Source organism: Sturnus vulgaris, chromosome 1 (assembly GCF_052056855.1).
Source record: "Sturnus vulgaris isolate bStuVul1 chromosome 1, bStuVul1.hap1, whole genome shotgun sequence".
Lineage (NCBI taxonomy): Eukaryota > Metazoa > Chordata > Aves > Passeriformes > Sturnidae > Sturnus > Sturnus vulgaris.
The window spans coordinates 156,459,465-156,476,925 of record NC_142243.1 but is presented as its reverse complement, the minus strand read 5'-3'; the positions used below and the strand labels follow the sequence as shown (position 1 = coordinate 156,476,925).

Genomic DNA, 17,461 nt, shown 5'->3' with positions numbered 1-17,461 from the left:
ACAAAAGAGGTTTGAGAAAATGGGCGAGCAGGTAGGGGTGACAGCCTGAGAGCTGTGACACTCGGAGGCCCGAGGGTGGCCCTGCAGGCCCGGGCAGCTCTGCCCTTACCATTGCGGGAGATGTCCAGCTCCACCAGCTGCATGAAGTTGGCCACCTCGGGGGGAAGCCTCTGGATCTCGTTGTCGCTCAGGCCCAGCTTGCGCAGGTTCAGCAGCCTGAAGAAAGGCTGGGACAAAGGGACACGGAGGGGTCAGAGCTGGGGACACAGTGGGGACACGGGGGGGACATTGATGGGACAGAGTGGGGACACGGGGGGGACAAAGGGACACGGAGTGGGGACACGGAGGGGTCAGAGCTGGGGACACAGTGGGGACACGGCGGGGACAGCGCTGGGACAAAGGGACACGGAGGGGTCAGAGCTGGGGACACAGTGGGGACACGGGGGGGACATTGATGGGACAGAGTGGGGACACAGGGGGGTCAGAGCTGGGGACAGAGTGGGGACACGGGGGGACAGCGCTGGGGACACAGTGGGGACACGGGGGGGACAGTGATGGGACAGAGTGGGGACACGGGGGGGTCAGAGCTGGGGACACAGTGGGGACACGGGGGGGACAGTGATGGGACAGAGTGGGGACACGGGGGGACAGTGATGGGACAGAGTGGGGACACGGGGGGACAGTGATGGGACAGAGTGGGGACACAGATGGGGACACAGATGGGGACAAAGGGACACGGAGTGGGGACACGGTGGGGACAGTGCTGGGACAAAGGGACACGGAGGGGTCAGAGCTGGGAACAGTGATGGGGACACGGTGGGGACACTGCTGGGGACAGCCCTGGGGACACAGAGGGGACACAGAGGGGACACAGAGGGGACAGCCCTGGGGACACAGAGGGGACAGCCCTGGGGACAGCCCTCTCCTGCCAGCAGCATCCAGCCCTGGCTGCTCCCGGCGCCCGGTCCCTGCAGGGATCAGGATCCCCCTGCGGGGCGTGTGCTGCTCTAAACCGCTCATTAGTGGTTTGTTATCAGCCTCATTTGTTCTTCCCCACAGCCAGGATTAACAGAAACACGATTGAGACAATTCTCCTGTTCGGGCTTGGGTGTTTATTGTATCTTATCAGAAATTACAGAAAGTGTGACAGCACCTCCAGCTCCTTGCCAGAAGTGGGAAAAATGGCCCCAGCTGAGGCTGCTGCAAGGCCTTTTAAAGCCAAATAAACTAATAGATGTTTAACGGTTATTTATCCTTTTGACCCAATAATAGATTCACACGACCCTTTGATTGGTCAGCCTAATGTCACTCTAAGATTATCACCTGAGTTTTGTGAAGAAGAAGGAAGAAGAACAAAGAGAAAAGACACCACCCAAAACTCTCCATCTTGTCCCATATCCACCACTGTACTGTAAAAACCTCAAATTTAAACCCCATCACCCAGTGAAAATGCACACATCTGACCCACTGCACACTGGTGATTTCTAACTCAATATTCACATTTCCAAGCCTTCTCCAAGGTTTCAGGCCCAGAGCAGTGTTTTCCAGGGGGTCTGTGCCTGGGAGCACAGAAAGCTCCAGAACTCCAGGTTTATGGGATCCAAACGCCATGAAGGGCTACAAGGGATGAGGATAAAGGAAAAAAGGCATGCACGAGTTTGGGTTGATCACTCATTACCCCTGCACAGGACACAAAGCAGACATTCCCTGTTTCCTGCACTAACTGTGCATCACACGGGGAATTTACCCCAGAGCACTTTGCAGCACACACCTGAGTTGGTTCAGGCAGCTCCAGAAGAGCCAACAGAGCAGAAGCAGCAGGAGACCACGAGCCCAGGGAGCTGTCCCTGCTGCTGCACACACCTGCTGTGCACGCTGCTGGCCCAGGACACCTGTGCCAGGTGCCCACACATCAGGGACGGGATTTGTGCCCCCTGTGCCAGGTGGAAAAGGCACAGGTGAGCTGCCAGTACGGCCCCAAGGAACACAGAACTAGAGAAGGCACAAAAACTCTTTTCTAGAAACACCAGAGCCACAGGAATGGTGACTGGAAGAGCCTCCCAACACTTGGCTTTTCCACACTGCCCTTCTTGGGGCTCCCAGAAATCCATCAGCTGCAAAGGGCAAATCCCAGGATCCAGCAGTGACTCCTGCAGGACACCAGCACCCCCTGAGCTCACCGGACACAGAAATTATCAAGGGACCACTCAGCGCAGCTGACCCTGACCCCTGGCACGGGTCAGCTCCTGGACAGGATGGGAACCAGGGCTGGGGTGTTTGCTGCATTTCCTGCATTGTTTCCGAGCAATAACAAACAACAGCGCTGGGCCACCGCAGAACGCGCTGGGAAGTGACCAGGAACAAGCCCAGGCCCGTGCAGTGACACGCAGAGCCCAGTGCTAAGCGACTTCAGCCCTGTCTGGGAGGGGTCCCAGCAGCCACGGATGGGACACGAACACAGGGCCAGGGCTGCCCTGCGGTCACTGACAGGGACACAGCACAGCGAGCTCTGAACCTCCCTCCTCTGCCTCCCCAGCACCCCCGCAGGTGCCCCCAGGTGTGGGGCACCCCCAGCACTGCAGGACAGAGAGCACGGAGCAGGCAAGCGGGGCACGGATAAGGCTGGGACGATGCAGCGAGCACAGGAGAGCTGCTGAGCCCCAGTGCAGGGACAGGCGGGGCTGCAGGAGGAATTCCTGCACAGATCCCAAACCCCAGCCACGACCCGCTGCCGGCAGAGCCTGAGCCCAGCCCCGGCTGCCCTTTGCACGGGGCCAGGGAGCACCGGCAGCAAATTCACACTTCTGATGTCCTCGAGCACCACAACAATTGTGCAATGAGTAAATAAAGGCAGAAATAACCGCTCTCAGCACTGGCCATCAGCGGCTTCTTTAACTCTGTTTATCGAATGCAGAGCAGCTCGGTGCAAAGGAAGTGGGTGAAAGTCTAAACGACAACAAAGGTTCAGGGGAGCAGGAGTTTTGAGACTTGATTTGCTATTGTTCGCTAGAGCCTTCCCCTAATTTTAGAATGCAAGGAAATTCCAGGCAAGACATCGTGCTGACCAGCCAGAGTCTGCACACTGGAAAACAACCAGAGGGCTGAACATCCCCAGCCCAGGCTGCAGCACACATGGCCACACTCCTAAATGACATTTCGAGCAAACAGGAATGAGCCCAGGCCGGGTAGGGTGCAGCAGCTCCCAGATTCTCCTTTTTTTTCCCCTCAGTAAAATGAAAATATTTCTAAATCCCCAGCTCTGCCAGGGCTGGGCACAGCCCACACACAGAACTGCAGCAGGACACCAGAGCCACACTTGGCACAAGCAGTTACACTGGACCTGAGTAAAATAATTAAATGTGACAAAAGCAAAACCAGCCAACAGCCCATCAGTGGTGGCCAGAAAAAACAAACGTGAGAATTGCCGTGTTTTTATGCCCAGTTCAGGTTTTGTATTTGCCAAAAAACGATGGCAAGAGGATGTGACCAAGAGCTGACATGAATTTCCAGCTCAGCCCAACAACCCAAAGCAAAGGCTGCACAGGAGATTCACTTGTGACACTTGAAAATGAGAACAAATTGATTCCAAAATTGTTAAGAACTAAGAGTGAAACCCTGATTACACACAGTCTCTGGAGACTGGCAATTATCCCTTTTGCTAATCAAAGTTTACCCAATTCCCAGAGCTGGCAAAGCAAATCCCTGGATTTGGCACCACACTGAACATCTCCAATAAAGAGGAACTCCCCCAAATTCCACATTTTCTGGTTTATAAAATAAAACTCCACCAAATCTGCCCTCAGTGTCCAAAGTGGACTCAGAGTAGATTTAGAACAGAAGTTTAAAAACAAAAAAAAAAAGGTAAACCCAATCTCTCCGTGTTTCCTGGCAGCCCAGAAGCCCAAAGCCCACAAGGACCAGCACAGAAACACTCAGCACATATTCCAGAAATATTCCAGGAATTCAGAATCAGCACAGGAAGATTCCAGAACAAGGGAATCCAGCAGCTCAGAGTGTCATGGAAGCTATCACTAACAACAAAAAAATAAAAGCTGAAGATTAGGGGGTTCCAGCATAAGAGCACTGGGTGTCAGTGGGTAAAAGCCTTTGCAAAGCAGGGTGCATTACAAAGATATTCTCTGTTGGAGCATGGGAGTGTTCCCAGGGCAGATAAGGCAGAAAACAGCTACAAAACTCTCCTACAATTAAAATTCAGGGACAGAAACTCTTACAGTGCCCAGAGCAGAGCAGCCACAGTGCAACCAACTGGAAATATGTTAAATAGTCATTAATTAGGGCCAGGTATAAAGAGTTTGTAAAGAACCGTGTGCCAAAAGATAAGAAATGCTCCACAAAATGGCAACGTTGGAAAAAAAGGCAGAAAACTGTGAAAACCAGGCAGGTTTTCAGGTGTAACATCCTCCCTCAGCAGCACCTCGAGAGCCAAATGCAGGTAAACACATTCAAAGGTTTTCACTAAGCTCTGGAACAAAATTCAGTTACTTCCATCTTTAAACAAAAGGCAACCTAGACCCACGGATTTTTCAGTGAAAAGGGACTGGAATATAACCTGGCACAGCATCCTTCCAACCCTTTGTGTACCACAGATCCATGAAATAATTCACGCTGGAAGGTGCCTGGCAGAGCTCCAGCCCCATCCTGCCCAGGGGTCAGGGTGAGGCCAGAGCAGCTCCAGGGCTTGGTGAGGTCCCTCCAACCATGGGGGATGGCCCAGAACTCCTCTGAGCCCCAAATAATTACCCCACAGGGGAGCCAGTGGTTCACAGGCCTCTGCAGAATCCACTAAACCCCTCAGGCATCCCTGGCTGCTGCCAGCCAAATGCTGAGTGTGGCCATTATCACCCGTGGGATGGAAACACAGAATTTGGGGGGCCCCTCGTGAGCCACACCCTGCCCAGTGACACCCCACGAGTCGCACAGCTCCCCTCCCCAAACCTCTTCCTTGCTGTCCTTGGCACAGAGGGGCTTTTCCCCTGAACTGGAGAATGGAATCTGGTACTGGGCTGGCAGGGCTGAGCTCTGCTTTGACTGCAATTGTGTGGTGGCAGTTTTGGGATCCCAAACCAGACAAAGGGACCCTCCAGACCAGCCAGGGCCACCCCTGCCACGGCAGGGACACCCTCCCCTGTCCCAGGTGCTCCCAGCCCCAGTGTCCAGCCTGGCCTGGAACATTTCCAGGGACACAGAGGCTCAGGGCACCTGAGCCAGCCCTGCCCACCCTGCCAGGGAAGGATTCCTCCCCAAAATCCCGTCCAGCCCTGCCTGTGGCAGTGGGAGCCATTCCCCCTGTGCTGGCACTCCAAGCCCTTGTGCAAAGTCCCTGTCCAGCTTTCCTGGAGCCCCTGGAGGTACTGGAAGCCTGCACTGAGGTCTCCCCAGAGCCGAGCAATCCCAAATCTCCCAGTTTTCCAGCACTGGAGAGGAGCTCCAGCCCCCTGAGCATCTCCATGGCCCGCCCTGGACTGGCTCCAGTGGCTGAGCTGAACAGGAGGGACAAAGGATGAAAGCCCCATGGAATTACCAGCGAGCCTTTGGATTCCCAGAGCTGCATTTGGCACCAGGGAATGAAAGAAAAAAGCCCCAGTGCTCACAGCAGGACGGCACTGGGACAAAATGAACCCTCCCAGGTGAGACCCTGCAGCAGCCAGGGAGAAACAGCCCGGCCAAACCGAGGGACACTGGGCACTCCTGCCCCAGGAACATTCCCAGGAACACTCCCAGGAACATTCCCACAGGGAACACTGGCCAGTCCTGCCCCAGGAACACTCCCAGGAACATTCCCAGGAACATTCCCATAGGGACACTGGGCACTCCTGCCCCAGGAACATTCCCAGGAACATTCCCAGGAACATTCCCATAGGGACACTGGGCACTCCTGCCCCAGGAACACTCCCAGGAACATTCCCATAGGGACACTGGGCACTCCTGCCCCAGGAACATTCCCAGGAACATTCCCACAGGGACACTGGGCACTCCTGCCCCAGGAACATTCCCAGGAACATTCCCAGGAACATTCCCACAGGGACACTGGGCACTCCTGCCCCAGGAACATTCCCAGGAACATTCCCATAGGGAACACTGACCATACCCTGCCCCAGGAACATTCCCAGGAACATTCCCACAGGGAACACTGGCCAGTCCTGCCCCAGGACCATTCCCAGGACCATTCCCAGGAACATTCCCACATGGAACACTGGCCAGCCCTGCCCCAGGAATTCCCACAGGGAACACTGGGAGCCCAGGTTACCCAGAGGAACAGGAACTGGCCCAGCCGGTTCAGCAAACCAGACACGCTGGCTGCAGCACCACGGGCTCCCCTGGCACACTCACCTTTGGCTCCTGCTGAGCAGGGCAACACCTGGGCAGGTGGGAGCCCAGAGCCCCGGGCAACCACGGCTCACCCTGGGCGACCATGGCTCACCCTGGGCGACCACGGCTCACCCTGGGCGTGACTGTCCCTGACAGCACAGGGGTGGCCAACGGGCAGGGGTGGCCAAAGTGGCCAGCCCAGGGATGGCCAAAGGCAAGGGGTGGCCAAAGGCAGGGGTGGCCAGCCCAGCGATGGCCAAAGGCAGGGGGTGGCCAGCCCAGGGATGCCAAAGGCAGGGGGTGGCCAAAGTGGCCAGCCCAGGGATGCCAAAGGCAGGGGGTGGCCAGTGGGCAGGGGGTGCCAGCCCAGGGATGCCAAAGGCAGGGGTGGCCAGCCCAGGGATGCCAAAGGCAGGGGGTGGCCAAAGGCAGGGGGTGGCCAGCCCAGGGATGCCAAAGGCAGGGGTGGCCAGCCCAGGGATGCCAAAGGCAGGGGTGGCCAGCCCAGGGATGCCAAAGGCAGGGGGTGGCCAAAGGCAGGGGTGGCCAGCCCAGGGATGCCAAAGGCAGGGGTGGCCAGCCCAGGGATGCCAAAGGCAGGGGGTGGCCAGCCCAGGGATGCCAAAGGCAGGGGGGGGCCAGCCCAGGGATGCCAAAGGCAGGGGTGGCCAGCCCAGGGATGCCAAAGGCAGGGGGTGGCCAGCCCAGGGATGCCCGGCCCCCACTGGCAGAACTTTCCAGCCAGCAAGAGGCACAGGCACGGAATCCCTGAGCCTCAGGAATCACGAGGTGTGCCTGCACCTCGGCCAGGTGAGGGCATGGCTCCCAGGAGGAAGGAGGTGCCCAGGGAGCCAGGAATGAGCTCCTGCCCTCATGGTGGGTCACCAGCAGGACAGGTGGCAGGGCAGGAGTTATTGGCCAACGCCAGAAGAAAGTGACCCAGTCCTGAGCAGGGACAGCAGGACCCCGGCACCCCTTCCTCATTCACTGCGTGGGGAAACAACTGTCCTGCTCCAAACCCGGCCCCAGCCACTCCTGCCCTGCCCAGGGGAGCTGCTCCTGCCCCGCAGGCTGGAGCAGCAGCAGGCAGGCAGCCCAGCCCTGCACACACCACGGCAGAGCTGCCAGGCATGTCCAGAAAGCACGACACGTTCTGGAGAGCTGACAGCCCCAAAACTGCAAAGGGGGACGAGGGACACAGTCAGGTACAGCAGCTCCAAAAGGAAATCTGCAGCACAGAGATCCAGCAGATCCAGGGAAGGGATCCTGCAAGGGACACAGGGGCAGGTCCAGCACAGCCAGGGAGGGATTGATGTTGGAAGGGACACAGGGGCAGATCCAGCACAGCCAGGGAGGGATTGATGTTGGAAGGGACACAGGGGCAGATCCAGCACAGCCAGGGAGGGATTGATGTTGGAAGGGACACAGGGGCAGGTCCAGCACATCCAGGTTGATTGATTGATGTTGGAAGGGACCTGTTAAGACCGGGCAGTCCAATCTCTCCTCAGACAAAGGCCAGCCACAGCAGTTACCCAGGGCAGCAGGTGCATGCACAGCAATGTCTTGTGATGCACACACAGCACAAGCTCAAAGGGCCTTCTGAGCCCACTCTCTGTTTTTAAGGAACCCTCTGGAGCAGATTGCATCCCCTGTCTGCCCTGGCCAAGCCTTCGAGTTGTGCTTCTGCAGCTGATGTGACATGTCTGTCTGTGTCTGTGAAGCTCCCAGCAACAGTGCTGAGGCTGCAGCAGAGCCCCAGGACATGAACAAAGGGTTGCTGGAGCTGTTAGGTGATCTAAGGGAAGCACAATGTCCAGAGATGCCAGGAATTCAGACACCACCCCCATGTCTCCCTCCTGCTGCAGCGTGATGCTTGGCAGAGCCTTGGTCCACCCCCCGCTCACTTATTCAGTCAGACCAAGAGGTGGAAAATGAAAATAAGGAGAAAGGACAATGGATAAAAGGCTCAGGACAAACCCTCTGAGCCACCACTCAGCTATGCCGTCTCCCAGAAACGGCAAAATCCCAAGGGCAGGCCTGGAAAGGCAACGATTCCCCGGGCAGGATTAGGGACAGGGAGGCAGCCAGGCTCATGTGTGACAGTGCTGGGTCACCACAGCCACCCCCGAGCTGCTACAGGGGCTGCTGGAGCTGCTCCTGCTGCTCAGGCAGGAGGGAGAAGGGGCTGGAACAACCAAGGCAGAGCGATGGTGCACGGCAGGCTCAGGGACACAGATCCAGGTGAGCTCCCCTGGCCCAGCCTGTGCCCTGTGCCCTCCATGCCAGCACAGCCCCTCTCCTGCCCCACCCGCAGGAGATGCATCTTCACTGCCAAGGACAGAGAGAAAAAGTGTTTGGGAGCTGAGCCTGGGACCTGGAAAACACCAGCTGTGTCTGCATGAGGACTGACCCCTCTCCCAGGTCAGCACCACGACTCCTTCCCACACCTTGGTTTTCCTGAGGCATCCAAAAAGGGTTTCTGGCCCAGCCAAGGCTCAGCTCCAGCTCTCCCCTTCACCCGGTGCCCAGGCTCATCGTGCCGTGGGAAGGGAACGAGGACATGGGGGCCTTTGCTCCCCAGCATCACCTCGTGCTCTCCTTGCAGGTACCGGCCCCAGGTTCCCACCTGTACCTGGAGGGGAGCCACGCCCACGTGTCACGACAGACACCTGGGCTCTGGGAGATTCCCTGGAGAAGGAGCCGCGCTGTCCCCAGCTCCTGGAGCTGCCTTGGCCCCGGGACCCTCCTGCCAGCAGCAGACACGAGGGGTGGCTGCCAGTGCCACCACAGCTCTGGGGACATTGCTCCCCTCGGCGTCTCCCCAGGTGACAAACAGCACCTCTGGGGGGGAGCAGCACTCGTGTCAGGGCAAGAGGAGCCAGGCACCAGCTTAACCCCAGGGCCACGACAATGTCACACTCTCAGTGGCTCTGAAACCAGGCAGGGACAACTCACACGGCTGGAGATCAGAGCTCTACACCACAACCACGGCCTTGGCTCTGCAATGGGCAGACACTCTGCATTTCTGCAGCCACAGCCACCACGGCTGCCAGCTCTGCTGCCCGTCAGCAGGGCTCAGACACCTCCTCCTCCTCCTCCTCCTCCTCAAAAACCTCCTGTGACAACCCAGGCTGCCCCAGCCAGCAGGTGATTTTCCCCAGGGACCAAGCACCCAGCAGTGCTGCTGTGTGAGGACTCCTCCAACACGAGCTAAGGGAGTCCAAGACGGGTTCTGCCAACCCTTCCAACCCTGGAAGTGTCCATGCCAAGCTCCTCCTCAGTCTCCTCACCCCTCATTTCCTTTCAGAGGATTTCAGGTCCACCTGTCCAGCCCTGCTAAACAGCCCCTGCCTCCAGCAGGACAGCACATGTTTAATGAAAGGCAGGATCAGACTGTGCAGCAGGAAAATAATTACAATTCTCCTTGTGATTCATGAGCAAGAGGCCCTGCTTCCCCTGCCACCACGGGCTGGGCTCCTGGATGAGCTGTGTGCTTGTCTCCAGGCTGGGTGAACGCATGGGACCCTGCACTGCAGGCAGAGGTGTCTGTCTGTCTGTCTGTCCATCCATCTGTCAGCACTGCAGCTCCTCAGATGCTGGCAGCAAACCCAGCTCATGTATTTGAGCCTTGTTTCACTCCCATTCTCCGGGTTAAACATGGGCTTGACATCTCAGGACCTGCCCCAGGAGGAGGCACAGACTGCCCCACGCTCCACGGCACTGGGACACGTGTCTGCCTTGGCTCAGGCACCTACAGGTGAGGTGTGAGGACACCTGGGGCCCTCCCCTCACAGGTGTGAGGAGACACCTGCAACACCTGTGCCAGTGGCATTGGCTGGGGAAATCCAGCCCGGAATAATCAGCAGGAGCTGGAAGCAGCAAAGCAGAACAGCCAGGAGCTGATGAGCTCTAAGGTTAAACCCAGCAGTTCCCAGTCTGTGCTCAAGGCCAGCACGGCACAGGTGAGCACAGAACCGGACAGACCTGTATGCACGGTGCTTCCTTCCCCACCCCTCACACACCTGCCAGCTCCTGAGCCAGCTCCAGGCCAGCGAACTTCTCTGGCTGCAGGTCACCAACACCTGAAAGGTGGCACTTCAGAGGAGTCCCAAAGTCACACCTGACATGGCAGCCACACTCGGGCTGCAGTCAGACCCACGGCAGGAGGGGGGACACAAAGGACACACGGCACCAGGGACACGGAGGGGCCTGGCCAGGCGGGCCAGGGGCACGGAGGGCACAGAGCAGGAGTGGCCCCACAGGCCCCAGAGACCCTGGAGCAGAACAGAGCAGCCCCGGGACACAGCCGAGCCCAGCCCGGGGACACGGGACACAGCCCAGCCCAGCCCTGGGGACACGGGACACAGCCCAGCCCAGCCCTGGGGACACGGGACACAGCCCTGCCCTGCCCTGCCCTGGGACACAGCCCAGCCCAGCCCTGGGACACGGGACACAGCCCTGCCCTGGGGACACAGCCCTGCCCTGCCCGGGGGACACAGCCCTGCCCTGCCCTGCCCTGGGGACACAGCCCTGCCCTGCCCTGGGGACAGAGCCCAGCCCTGCCCGGGGGACACGGGACACAGCCCGGGGACACGGGACACAGCCCAGCCCTGCCCGGGGGACACGGGACACAGCCCAGCCCTGGGGACACAGCCCAGCCCGGGGGACACGGGACACAGCCCTGCCCTGCCCGGGGGACACAGCCCTGCCCAACCCTGGGGACACAGCCCTGCCCAACCCTGGGGACACAGCCCTGCCCTGCCCGGGGACACAGCCCTGCCCTGCCCGGGGACACAGCCCTGCCCTGCCCTGGGGACACAGCCCTGCCCTGCCCTGGGGACACAGCCCTGCCCAACCCTGGGGACACAGCCCTGCCCTGCCCGGGGACACAGCCCTGCCCTGCCCGGGGACACTGCCCTGCCCTGCTCGGGGACACTGCCCTGCCCTGCCCTGGGGACACAGCCCTGCCCTGGGGACACGGGACACAGCCCTGCCCTGCCCTGCCCGGGGGACACAGCCCAGCCCAGCCCTGCCCTGGGGACACAGCCCTGCCCTGGGGACACGGGACACAGCCCTGCCCTGCCCCAGCCCTGGGGACACAGCCCAGCCCAGCCCTGCCCTGGGGACACAGCCCTGCCCTGCCCTGGGGACACAGCCCGGCCCTGCCCTGCCCTGGGGACACAGTCCTGCCCTGCCCTGCCCTGGGGACACAGCCCGGCCCTGCCCTGGGGACACAGCCCAGCCCAGCCCTGCCCTGGGGACACAGCCCTGCCCAGCCCGGGGACACGGGACACAGCCCTGCCCTGCCCGGGGACACGGGACACAGCCCTGCCCTGGGGACACAGCCCAGCCCAGCCCTGGGGACACAGCCCGGCCCTGCCCTGCCCTGGGGACACAGCCCAGCCCAGCCCTGCCCTGGGGACACAGCCCTGCCCTGCCCTGCCCGGGGACACGGGACACAGCCCTGCCCGGGGGACACAGCCCTGCCCTGCCCGGGGGACACAGCCCTGCCCTGCCCGGGGACACTGCCCTGCCCTGCCCTGGGGACACTGCCCTGCCCTGCCCGGGGGACACTGCCCTGCCCTGCCCGGGGGACACTGCCCTGCCCTGCCCGGGGGACACAGCCCTGCCCTGCCCAGGGGACACTGCCCTGCCCTGCCCGGGGGACACTGCCCTGCCCTGCCCTGCCCAGGGACACAGCCCTGCCCTGCCCGGGGGACACTGCCCTGCCCTGCCCGGGGGACACTGCCCTGCCCTGGGGACACTGCCCTGCCCAGCCCTGGGGACACTGCCCTGCCCAGCCCTGGGGACACTGCCCTCCCCTGCCCTGTCCTCCCCCATCCCCGCAGCCCGGCGGATTTCCGAGTATTTAACCCCGTATCAGCTCCTGAGGAATGCACTGCAAATATATAAAAGTACTTAAGTGCTGGGAATACATTCCAGCAGAGACAAAGGCAGCAGTCTGGGAGCCAAAGGCTCAGCAGCTGCTGCTTGTCAGGCACTGGGGCAGGGCTGAGGAATGCTGTGCCCTCCGGAGGGGACAGCAGCTGTCCCCAGCACAGCCCGACAGAGCCAGGAGCAGGGAGGAACCTCTGCTCCAGGTGCAACAACAAACCAAGGCAGGCCCCAGAAAGGCGATCCCGAGCCAAAATTAAACCAAATCACCACAGCTGGCATCGCAGTGCTGCCAAAGCCTGGGAAGTGATGGATGCTCCCTCTCTGATCTTGGACACAGCAGCAGACAGAGGCTGTGTGAACACAGGGGCTCTGAGCCCAACCCCAGCACTCACAGCCTCAGCCTTGCTCTGGGCAGTGGGACTGCAGGTCAGCAGGACCACAACTCCCTGTGGCAGGCACAGGCCATTCGGGGGCATTTCCCACTGAAATACTGGAATATATTAAATAATCACGGTACCCAGTGGTTAATGTTATTCAGTCAAAGGCAGGTCTCTTCCAGCCTCAGTGATTCTGTGACCCGACTGCACAGGCGTTAATCTGGAGACTGCTGAGCACGCTGGTGAAGCAGCCAAAGCCAGCACGCTGCAGGTACTGCCCAAGGACCTCTGCCCTTTCCTGATGTGCCCCAGCTTTCGTCTTCCCAGCCAGGCCCCCGCCTGGCACACCAGCACCTCAGGGATCACCTCCTCCCATTCAGCCAAGGGACACCATCCCCTTCTAAACCATCCTCTCAGCACAGAAGGGGCAACTGCAATTACAGAAAAGTAATTGACTGATGTGTAATGTCACAGCTATTAGCAAAGGGAAAAATGCCACAAGTTGTAGTACACAATAACCTGTTGCAATTGTTTCCAATCAGATTGTGTTTTCCCGAGGCAGAAAACATTAATAGGTTTATCCAACAGATACATCTCCAGCAGTGAAGCACCACAAAACAACCAAAAAAAGCCAGGTCTAACTCTGAGACCAGGAACCCAAGAGAAGGCAATGAGACCAAGCCCAGTAACTTGTGCAAAGTGGGGGGCTCAGTGGCAGCCTGTACTCCTGGGATGCAGGAAAGCACAGATGGGGACTGGAGAAGTCTTGGAGAAGAGTTCAGTGTCCCTGTGTGCAAGGACAAACACCCAAACACCCCCTCTGAGCAGGAAGAGGACAAGGAAGGAGGTGCTGGAGCTCAGACATGCTCCAGTAAATGCCCTGAACCAGGAATGGAGCAGGGAGTCAGAGATGCTGGGATGCCACAGCCCCCGCTCAGCACACAGCAGACGGCAAAAAAGGGCTCCAAAATGCAGGAATCACACAGAACAGGTCAGAGGAGACCTGAAGAGGTTAACCCAGCCCTGCCTCTACCTCCAGCCACCAATGAACTAATCCTCCCTGGCAGATTCTCGGCAGCAGCCAAAGGGAGCTGGAGACACCTGAGAGGAGCAGGCAGGGCCTCTGCAGTGCTGCACTCAGGCTTCAGAGAGAGATGGGAACACCAGAGAGACATGGGCGACCCAGCCGGGACCGGCACCGGCCCCGAGCCGGGCGACCCAGCCGGGACCAGCCCCCGAGCCACAGCAGGAACCCCAAAGGGCCAAAGCTGAACCCCCCGGCAGCCAAGCCCCCCAGACAGGGCAGGTGTTACATCACCCCACAGAGCCCTACAACAACCCAGGAGAGACTGAGCAGGTGCTTCCACCTCCCTGCAGGTACCAGACCACGGCCACCTGAATGTTCATGGACTTTTTACTCCGCTGAACCTGTCTGCTGCCCAGCTGCCTCTGCACCTCCAATTCCACACACCTGAGCTGGTGGGGAGCACAGGCTGGGCAGCACACCCACACCTGTCCCACACAGAGCTGAACACACCTCAGAGAACGGATTATTAACAGTCACCTCCCTTCCACAGACCACAAACACAAAATCCACCTGTGACCTCTTTCCTGTTCTCTTTGTATATCCAAGAATTGGACGCCCCAGAGTTTTGCCAGCTCTTTTCTCCATGACGGAGCACAGACCCTACCCCTCTGCTGTCACCAGGGGAGGTGGCCTGCACTTACTCCAACTTCTGGGCAGCAGCAGTACAGAATATGCGGCTTTTGGAGAGACAAGCACACATCCAGCTGCCCCATCAACCCACGGAGCTCCTGCAAAGCACAGAGAGCCACGCCAGCTCTGCACACAAGCCTCACAACCAGCAAGTGAAACCAGTTTGTTGGCTGGTTTTGTTAAGCAAATGCAGCTGCAGCTTTGACAGCCCGGGATGGAAAGAAGCACATCCAGAGCAGGAGGAGGTGCCCACTGCCAGCCAAGCCTTGGCAGGCTCCAGGGCTGGCTCCACGCAGAGCCACACAGGATTCCCATCTCCCTGACTTTCTCAGGGAAGGGCTATTAATACAGAGAGATTAGCAGGAGAAGCTTTAGTCCTCATGGAAGTAAATAAACCCCAAGATCCTCCTTACAGCACTCAGATGCCAGGAAATTAAAAGCTGCTCTTAATTAGCTCTGCGAGGCCCCATTTTGCTTTGGGAAAGTGACGGCCGTGGCCCGGAGCTGCAGCCGGGTGGGTGCAGGGGGACCCCAGGGACAGGGACACCCCCAGCCCAGGCCACGAACAGGAGGAACTGCTGGAACCCAGCCAGCTCCAAAGGGCCTTGCCACGATGCAAACGGCAACAAGCCCAAACAGGGAAGGACCTGCCCTGGACACAAACGGGCTCCTCTCCCCAAAATCCCCAGTGCAGGCGGATGTCAGCTCCCTGGGCAGTGAGAAGGGTGATTTCTGCACTGGGCTCAGTTCATCGTGGGAGCTGCAGTGAGGAAAAAGCCAAGCAGGGGAACTGCAGCCCCTACACTGGAAATTCCTGGGGCTTCCCTCTCCAGCACCAGCACTGCTAAAACCCTTGGGAGCACGGGCAGCCCTTGGGCTTCCCCTCTGCACAGCCCAGAGCCTCAGACACAGCCCGGTTCTCCCCTGGGGGGTGTCCAGCCTGTCCCAGCACACTCCTGCTGACACACCAGAGCTCTGAGGTCTCCTCCCTGTGCACAGACTTGTTCAGGATTTCAGCTCCACCCTCCTGTCCTCCTACACCAGGTCCTACCCGCTCTGCTCCACCCAGGTCTCCTCCAACCTCCCCACATCCAAACTGGAGCACTCCTCCCAAAGCACACCAGGAGTCTCTGGAGCCTTCTGGGTTGTGACCAAATTCCATCTGGTGTTCGTTCCTTCCTGGTGAGACCTGTGCCTCTCGAGTGCTCCTGGAGTGGCCTGCAGGACTGAGGGCTTGTGCAGCTCCAGCACAGCGATTGAGCCAGCTGTACCTCCAAAACCCACACTGCCAGGGCAGCACCTGCTCTCCGCCCTGCTCCTGCAGACATCCTGCACGAGTCAGCACGGAGCAAGCCATCTCCACCTCTGGAATTCAGACACCCCCGTGGAAAGCACAGCGGGAATTTATCACTTTCCATTAAATCATGTAGCAGCACCCTGGCAGCAAATCCCTGCAATGGGGCAGCAGATGCTCCCGCACAGATTTAATCCTTCCCTTCAAACTGCCCAAGCAGGGGAAATTTAGGCTCAAAAGAGGCAAGTTTCTACAAGGGACAGGTGACAAAGAAGCAAGAGCAGGCAGAAGAGGAGCTGGCACATGGAGAGAAACACAGGGTGACTTCAGCAGCCGGGAAGGGAGAAATGAGGAGAGCAGAGCATCCCATGGGATCTGGAGCACAGCAGCAGCACAAAGGGCACTGGAAATCCTGCAGAGGAAAATGGTGCCACAGAAAGAGCAAGAGATCCCACGTTTGTGGAACAGGTGAAATAAGGACACAGGAAAGCCTGTCTGAAATACCCAGCTGGTGCTGGGTAAGAAACCTCTCAGAAGAGGAACTATATAAACTCATGCATTTTCAAGAGAGCTGCTTTCCAAAAGAGACCTTTCCAAAAGCCATCCCTCCAATCCTTTCACCTCAAAAATCATCTCCACAGGGAAGTCTTCCCTGAAGCCCTGCTAGAGTCCCCAAGCACAAATGGTGCTGTGCACACGCTCTCATTCCCACTTTTCTGACACATCTCCACACCTGTGTCCTCCAGACCTTCTCCCATGGAGCAGGAGTGTGCAGCCCCACTCTGAAATTCTGCTGCCCTTCCTCCACCTTCCCTCAGGGTAGGCACAAACCCTCCTGCCAGGGTCTCCTTCCCACAAAAGCCTTGTTTCCATGATTCCTCACCTGGAAAACATCTCCCTGACCCAACCAAAGAGCTTTCCCACCACCATCCTTCAGGGACAGTGTGTGCCTGAAGCCAACGTTCCCACCTTCCCTCTTCCTGGTGGAAGGGCAGTTTATATCCAATTTCCATCACCATATTCACCTCGTACTACACACAGATTCCCACTTCTGCCTTGGGTATCTGTCCCTACCAACAGGAGTATCCTCAAGAAATGCCCTTCCTGCAGTGACCTTTGTGCCTGGGACCAAACACACCTTGGCACAGCTCAGGGAAGCACTGTGAACACAAACCTTCAACACACATCGGGCCAAACCTAAGGTGGATCAAACTGCTTCCTTGTTGCACCAGCTGCAGATTTCCTCCTCCTCCCGTGCCTCTGGACCAACCACGGCCCCAGGCACAGCCCTGGAGGGGCTGAGAGGGGACAGGCAGCGGGGTGGGATTCTGCACCTCTGGCATCCCCAAACACTCGGGGCTGCTCTCCTGAACCTGAACCCCTTCTGCTGCAGGTGCTGCAGGCACCCGATGTTCACCTGCCCTGTGAGGGCATCTGAGTTTGGCTGGGGATGGGCTGACACCAGCCATGGCCACAGAAAGCCCTGGGCAGCTCCAGACAGGAGCTGGGAAGGAAGAGTGTGAGCACAGCAAGTCCAAAGCCAAACTCCCTCCAAGCCTCTCCCAGGACACGCAGTGCAAACACTCAAATGTCTCTGCAGATCTCATTTTTGCTTGTTTTCTCCTTCATGCACTGCTCCACTTCTCTCCTGAGCTCGTGTTAACTCACAGCACTGTTATGTCATGTGCCAAGTGGTTCTGCAGCTCAGTTAAACTACATTTTACATAAAAAATTATTCCATTTCCTCTGAACTGAACCCTTCTTGGTTTCACTCAATGCTCTCCTGCAAGCAGCAGCAGTGGTCACTTGCTCCCTGTCCACTCTCCCAGGCTATGATTTAAACTC

General features: G+C 58.7%; 1 protein-coding gene across 18 annotated transcripts in view; it reads right to left on the bottom strand.

Annotated features, from left to right (window-relative positions):
* The window catches only part of SCRIB (scribble planar cell polarity protein), a 112,015-nt gene that overhangs the window by 86,793 nt on the left and 7,761 nt on the right, over positions 1–17,461 (bottom strand). For all 18 annotated transcript variants that reach the window (XM_088181012.1, XM_088180945.1, XM_088180992.1 and 15 more), the window contains exon 2: positions 110–227. In XM_088181012.1, the coding sequence (XP_088037138.1) occupies positions 110–227 (118 nt within the window). The remainder of the gene's footprint in view (positions 1–109; positions 228–17,461) is intronic.